We start from the raw sequence: 7036 nt of genomic DNA, 5'->3' as shown, positions 1-7036 counted from the left end.
AGCCTCTGCAACACCTACTCATGACGCTTTGTAAAATCCACCGCCTTTTAGGGACACCAAGATTTTCGGAAACAGGCAGTTTTCTTACCTCCAGATGAGATGTCTACTGTGGATAGGTGACTAGGAGGAGAACCCAAGGTGTGCTGATGGCAGAACAGAAGCACCTAGGATGCCACCAGGGAAACGCCCTGACACGCAGCTGTGATGCTGTCTTCGAGAAGGTGTTTGCAAACACCGCTGCTGCCCCCCTTCCCTGAGCCCTGACTTCCTAAACCTAAGGCTAAAAGCATCCTGGCAATTCCCGGAAGTCACTTCATTCTAGCAGGATCGAGCCAGTGGGTGGAGTTTTCTCAGCCCGCCAGGATCACATCAGTGACTGACTTACCCAATGTACTTTTATTTTTTATTTCAACCAATTCCCCAAAGCCCAGAGCAACTTAAAACCAGAAGAGCCACCACCATCTCCACCAAAAACAGGGAATATTTTGAGAGTTTAATGATAACTTCACAGCCATCCATTCAGCTGAGTCCCAAGGAAATGGAAGACACCTGAAAAATGTATTTTTAAATTGATTTAACGTTGAGCCATGTTAAATGTTTTAATTTCCAACCAATGCAGTGCCCACCAAAACATCAATTAGTCCCAGCAATCAGGCAAGAATACTGGCTTCTGCTCAGGGATTCATGTATTTCAGCTCTGCTAAATATCGTAGAGGAGAAATCCAATGTAGCCTGTAGCTTCAAGAAAGTGAAATTAAGCCCAAGTAGAAACTAGATGAGGCCCTGGCTAAAATGGTGCCTTTTCTTGCACTGCCTCTCTCTGGTATCTCTCTAAAGTGAGGGCAGCAACTTGATTGTAAGGGTCTCGTGCTGTTAACAGAAAACACCCTTCCTTCCCCACAGGTTCTCTGTCTCCAAGCTGGAAAACAAAAGAGGCTGCAATGGGACAGAGAAGGGCTTCCTGCTGAGGAGATGAGTGGGCTTAAGAATTTGCAAGATCAAAAATCAAAACAATTAAACCCATGGAGATAGAGTAGAAGGAGAGTGAACAGAGGCTGGGAAGGGTAATGGGAGAGTTGGTGGGGAGGAGGCAGATGGTTAACGGGTACAAAAAAAAACAGAAAGATGAGTAAGACCTACTCTTCCATAGCACAACAGGATGACTAGAGTCAACAGTAATTTTTTTTTTTTTTTGAGATAAAGTCACTCTGTCACCCAGGCTAGAGGGCAGTGGCATGGTCTCTGCCCACTGCAACTTCTGCCTCCTCAGTTCAAGCGATTCTCCTGCCTCAGCCTCCCGAGTAGCTGGAATTACAGGCGCACACCACCATGTCCAGCTAATTTTTGTATTTTTATAGAGATGGGGTTTCACCATGTTGGCCAGGCTGGTCTTGAACTCCTGACCTCAGGTGATCCACCTGCTTCGACCTCCCACAGTGCTGGGATTACAGGCGTGAGCCACTGCACCCGACCCTATAGTCAATAGTAATTTAATCGCACATTTTAAAATAACTAAAAGAGTACAGTTGGATTGTTTGTAACACAAAGGATAAAGGTTTGAGGTAATGGATACCCCATTTTACATGATGTGATTATTACACATCGCATGCCTGTATCAAAACATCTCATGTACCCCATAAATATATATACCTACTATGTACTAACGAAAATTAAAATTTAAAAAAATTAAAAATAATTTGCAAGATCATTTTTAATAATTATTTTTCATTTGGGGTGCATTTTCACCATCAAGGCCCCAGGGTTTCCCTGCCCTAGATGAGGGTCTGGATCCAGGGAACGGTGTCCCACCATCTGGAGCATGCTGTCTCTACACACGTTGGCCAGCTGCTTGGGGCAACACAGGACGATGCGCTCAGGCCACTCACCACAGGAGCTTGGCCATTAGAACCAGCAGGGGACAACCAAGCCAGAGACCCCACGACTGGAGAGCTCCTAAAAGCAAATACAAAATAAGAGTACACATGAAGTTCTGGCAGCAAGCAGAAGGTAGACACATCATGTCCAACTCCCCGAGTCTGTCTCTGGGACCACTTGATGCAGAGCCTTGATTTGTTCGTCTCTTAAATGGGAACAATGACCCCCAAAGAGGAGGAGGGGTGGGGGAGTGAGAATTAAATGAGATTGTGTCAGTCAACATGTACTAGGGAGCTTGTTAGAAACACCAATTCCAGGATCCCCTGGAGATTCTGATTTAGCAAGTCTGCCAGGAGACCCAGGAATTTGTATTTTAAGCATCTCTCCCAGGTGATTCTGATGATTAAGCAACTTTAGGAAAGAAAAGATTAGGGCTCTGGTCCATAGGAAGGGTTCATCCAATGGCAGCCCTCACTTAGGCCCTTGGGGTGAATGAAGGAGGGGCATCCAGGATCTTGCCCAGCCAGGGACATGCAGGGAACATCTTTTTAAGGGGCCCTCATCACTTTCTGACACTGCTGTTTCAAGGGAAAACTGGTCACACCTTTCTGCAGGGGATTTGACAACATCCATTAAAAAAAAAAATTGAAGACAGAGTCTCGCTCTGTCACCCAGGATGGAGTGCAATGGCGCCATCTCGGCTCACTGTAGCCTCTGTCTCCCAGGTTCAAGCGATTCCTCTGCCTCAGCTTCCCTAGTAACTGGGACTAAGGCATGTGCCACCACACCTGGCTAATTTTTGCATTTTTAGTAGAGACGGGGTTTCACCATGTTGGCCAGGCTCATCTCAAACTTCTAACCCCAAGTGATCCACCTGCCTCAGCCTCCCAAAGTGCTGGGATTACAGGCATAAGCTGCCACATCCGACCAACATCCATCAAAATTATAAATGCAGACCCTGTGATCTAGCAATCTCACTTTGAAGAGTTTATCCTACAGACATACTGCACAGATGCAAATTATATCAGGTCAGGAGCTGCAGCATTGTTCATAACAGCAAAAAAAAAAAAAAAATAGAAACAACTGCAAGGTCCATCTACAGACCTCTGGTTGAATACAGTTACGGCATAGCCATAAAACCAACAATGGCACAGCTCCTGTGCACAGATACAGAACTCCCTCCAAAGTATATGGTTAGGTGAAAAATACAAGGTGCAGAATAAGGTGTATAATAAGCTTTTGTGAAAAGTGCAGAGATCATCTATATTTGATTTGCTGTGTATGCATAGAATATCTCTGGACAAATACACAAGAAGCTGCTAACATTGGTTGCCTCTGGGGAGGGAACAGGGTGGCTGGGGGACAGGGGCTGGAGGACAAGGTTTCACCACATGCCTTTCAGACTTTATATATTTGGAACCCTGTGCATTATCTATTGCACATATTACCTATTCATGCAAAACACTATAACATTTACAAATAACTTTTAAATATATGCGTATCATATTTCAATGGAAAGTTTTTTTGTGTTGCTGTTTGTTTGTTTGTGATGGAGTTTTGCTCTTTTGCCCAGGCTGGAGTGAACTGGCATGATCTCAGCTCACTGCAACCTCTGCCCCCAGTGTTCAAGCAACTCTCCTGCCTTAGCCTCCCGAATAGCTGGGATTACAGGTGCCCCCCACCACACCCGGCTAATTTTTGTATTTTTAGTAGAGACGGGGTTTTGCCATGTTGGCCAGGCTGGTCTCAAAACTCCTGACCTCAGGTGATCCGCCCACCTCGGCCTCCCAAAGTGCTAGGATTACAGGCATGAGCCAATGTGCCCAGCCTCAATGAAAAGTGTTTTAAAGTAATAATATAATACATCAAAAGGCATGATTTATGTTTTCAAGTGCCACCTCTGGCCACTTTTGGCTGCAGAAATGGGGAATACTCCAATTCACCATCCCTATGTGAAGGCAGGATAGGGAGACATTCAAGTCAGGAAAAGGTGGAGTGGAGGTTTTAGTCAAGCACCAAGTCCTCTGACTTCTCTGGGCACTTGCCCATGCCGGTACCTACTCCTGAGACACTGTCTACCTCGCTAAGCCCATCTTCTTCTCACCTTGTGTCTCATCTGAGACATCACTGACTTTAGGAGGTTTCCTGACCCATGTGTGTTCCCCATCTCAGCACCCAGCACCTGCCTCATGTTCACCAGGGTACATGTCTTCCCTCCCCGCCAGGCTGCACCGAGAGCTCAATGAGGGCAGGGAACATCTCTGTTCCCCATCTTGTTAGAAGCTATCTCCCCAGGGCATGGTCCAAATGTGGTGTTAAGAACAGAAGGCACCACAAAGAAGTGAGAAAGTGAAGGGGAAATGGGGAGAGCTGTAAGAAAGGCATGGGGGAGAAAAAGGAAAGAAGGCCATGTTCCCAGGATCCAATGCCACTCCCTGGGGAGGCTTCTCTATCTTAGCTCAGCCCTCAGTCACTATCACCCTCCCTGGTCTTGTCAGATTTGAAATATCTTCTTCATTTACAAGAGGGCCTTATCTATCTTGCTCACCTCTGTATTCCCAGCCCCTACTGCAGACTTGGAACATAGTAGGTGCCCAGTAAACATGGGTTGAATTAATTAATATTGGACAGGCCAGGCTTGGTGGCTCGCGCCTGTAATCCCAACACTTTGGGAGGCCGAGGTGGGCAGATGACCTGAGGTCAGGAGTTCAAGACCAGCTTGGCCAACATGGTGAAGCCCCATCTCTACTAAAAATACAAAAATTAACCAGGTATGGTGGCACACACCTGTGATCCTAGCTACTGGGAGGCTGAGGTGGGAGGATCGCTTGAGCCTGGGAGGTGGAGGTTGCAGTGAGCCGAGATCGCGGCACTGCACTCCAGCCTGGGCGACAGGGCGAGACTCTGAGTCAAAATAATAATAATAATAATAATAATAATAATAATAATAATAATAGTTCATTATTATTGGATAGTGAGGAGGGAGTTTGCAAAGGAGCGGCTAAAATGAAATTAGTCCTGAGTTTCTGATGTTATGCGTTCTGGGTAGGGGCGGGAGAACTGGAAGATGTTTAATGCCCCCCACCCAAGGGCAGCCATAGTTGAGAATCACTAATTCTGAAGCTTGGTAGGGAAGCTTGATAGGGACTTTGGGTTTTTCACTGAGGGCAGAATCCCCAGTGACTGTCAGAGACCTCGCTCTGAATCTTAAGAACCTCCCCACCCCAGGCCTGACAGGGAGGACAAGGAAGGAGAGTGGGGCTGGGACGCGGGGCAGAGGGCGGCTCCGCTCACCTGCGGGAGAACGCGAGGATGAGGTTCTAGTGGGACCGGCGCTAGCGGGCGCGTCCTGCCAGGAGTGAGTCTTGGCGCCATCTAGCGCCTGCTGGAGGCTCTGCAGCTGCAGTGGACTGAGCCGCCGGCGCTGGGCGTGGGTCACCGCCGCGGCGTTCTCCGGACCCAGGGAGGCGATCTGCTCCGCGGACAGCTCCTGCAGGAGGCAAAGGGGCAGCACCCTCACACGGGGCCCCTCCCCGGATTTCCCACATCTCGGGCGTCCGCGCAGGATGCACACAACTTTGCCATCCCCTTGTGTGTATCATGTGTGGTCCTCTTTAAGATATTTCCTTAAAATTAGATCACTCTTGCACTACCAAAATAAATGCATTTAAAAATAGAAAATTTAAAATGGAAGTTTCCAAAAACGGAAAGCCGGCAGACTTGCCATAAGCAAGCATTAAATAGGAGCCGCAAAATAAAAATAAAACAATATTGTTGAATCCTAGCTAGATTTGTCCGCCAACAATATCTGAACCCCTGGCCTCTTGAAAAAAAAGAGAGAGAGAGAGAATATAAAATGTATTATACAGGGTTAAATTGACACTTCCTTCTTGAGGTATTTGGAAGTACTAATGGAGAGTTGAAAAGGGAAGCATGATTTCCTCCCTATGCGGCAATGTTGTTTAATGCAATGCAAGACAGCTTCCCAGTGCTTCAAGTCTTCCACCTCCTGAAACACTGATGTGGAGGGGGAAACACAGGCCTTAAAGATCAGAGGCCTGAATTTGAGCCCCTGCTCTGCCACATACTTGCTGTGTCACCTTGAAGAAATTACACAGCCTCCCTGGGCTTTGGGGATAAATGTGAGACAGCATAGAGAACTCATCTCCTCTGCTGACTGATTCTGATCCTTTGGTTTGACTGCCTGAGCACCATGTGATGAGCTCTGTGAGGGCTCCATGGAGGGAAAATGCAGTCATCTATTGGTGATATCTGCTATGGACAACACGAGTTGGAAATTCTGCCGGCCAGACTATGTCTTCAAGGACTGTGAACAAGGTGTCTTCTGAAGTCACTTCCAGATCAAAGGACTTGGTGACTCGTTCCAATGGGACTGGAATACGAAGGGGACTCTATATCATCATGTTTATTTTCTAAAGGCCCTGAAGAATCTGGGAAAGATGCTTATGCTCCCTCATCCCTTCCTCTCCTGTCAGTCACCCTCTCCTCCTCTTTTGTCCAGGTAGATACTTCCCTGGAATCATATCCCTCTGTGTAAAGCCCTTCCAGGAACCCCACTCCAGAACACAGTTCAGGCTCCTGGAAAAAACTCTGCCCACCTCTCCAGCCTCACACATGGCATTCTTCACTCCAGGAGAGTGGGTGCCAATATTTACAGTTCCCTAGAGGCAGCATCTTTCTGTGCACCTCCTTCTGCCTGGAACACTGTTTCTTCTTCATCGCCAGCTGTTCTCCAAGATTCAGTATCTGGTCGGTCAAGTGCCATGGCTCATGCCTACAATCCCAGCACTTTAGGAGGCTGAGGCAGAATGATTAACGGGGCTCAGGAGTTCGAGACCAGCCTGGGCAACACAGTGAGACCCCCCTTCTCTACAGAAAGTTTTTTTAATTAGCCAAGTGTGTAGTCCTAGTTACTTAGGCTGACGTGAGAGGATTGCTTGAGCCCAGGGGATCAAGGGTGCAGTGAGCCATCATTGTGCCACTGCACTCCCTTGGGCAACAGAGTGAGACTTTGTCTCAAAAAAATTAAAATTCAGCATCACCTCCTCTCCTCTCACTACACACACACACACACACACACACACACACACACACACGGTGGGGTGGTCACAGAGGTACTTTTTTGGCTTCCATATACCAT

At 47.4% G+C, this 7036-nt stretch overlaps 1 protein-coding gene across 2 annotated transcripts in view; it reads right to left on the bottom strand.

Annotated features, from left to right (window-relative positions):
* Positions 1-341: 341 nt before the first annotated feature.
* LOC129137287 (otoancorin-like) overlaps positions 342-7036 on the bottom strand; it is a 33115-nt gene continuing 26420 nt past the window's right edge. The window contains exons 8-10 of one of the 2 annotated variants that reach the window (XM_063796970.1): positions 5170-5365; positions 1887-1953; positions 342-549 (exon numbers count right to left, since the gene is read on the bottom strand). In XM_063796970.1, the coding sequence (XP_063653040.1) occupies positions 438-549; positions 1887-1953; positions 5170-5365 (375 nt within the window). In that variant the 3' untranslated portion in view covers positions 342-437. Of the gene's footprint in view, positions 550-1693; positions 1954-5169; positions 5366-7036 lie in introns of those variants that run through there. The other variant, XM_063796971.1, reaches the window with a different exon arrangement.

Source organism: Pan troglodytes, chromosome 18 (assembly GCF_028858775.2).
Source record: "Pan troglodytes isolate AG18354 chromosome 18, NHGRI_mPanTro3-v2.0_pri, whole genome shotgun sequence".
Taxonomy (NCBI): domain Eukaryota; kingdom Metazoa; phylum Chordata; class Mammalia; order Primates; family Hominidae; genus Pan; species Pan troglodytes.
The sequence above is the reverse complement of the archived record's forward strand: the minus strand, read 5'-3'. Positions and strand labels throughout refer to the sequence as shown.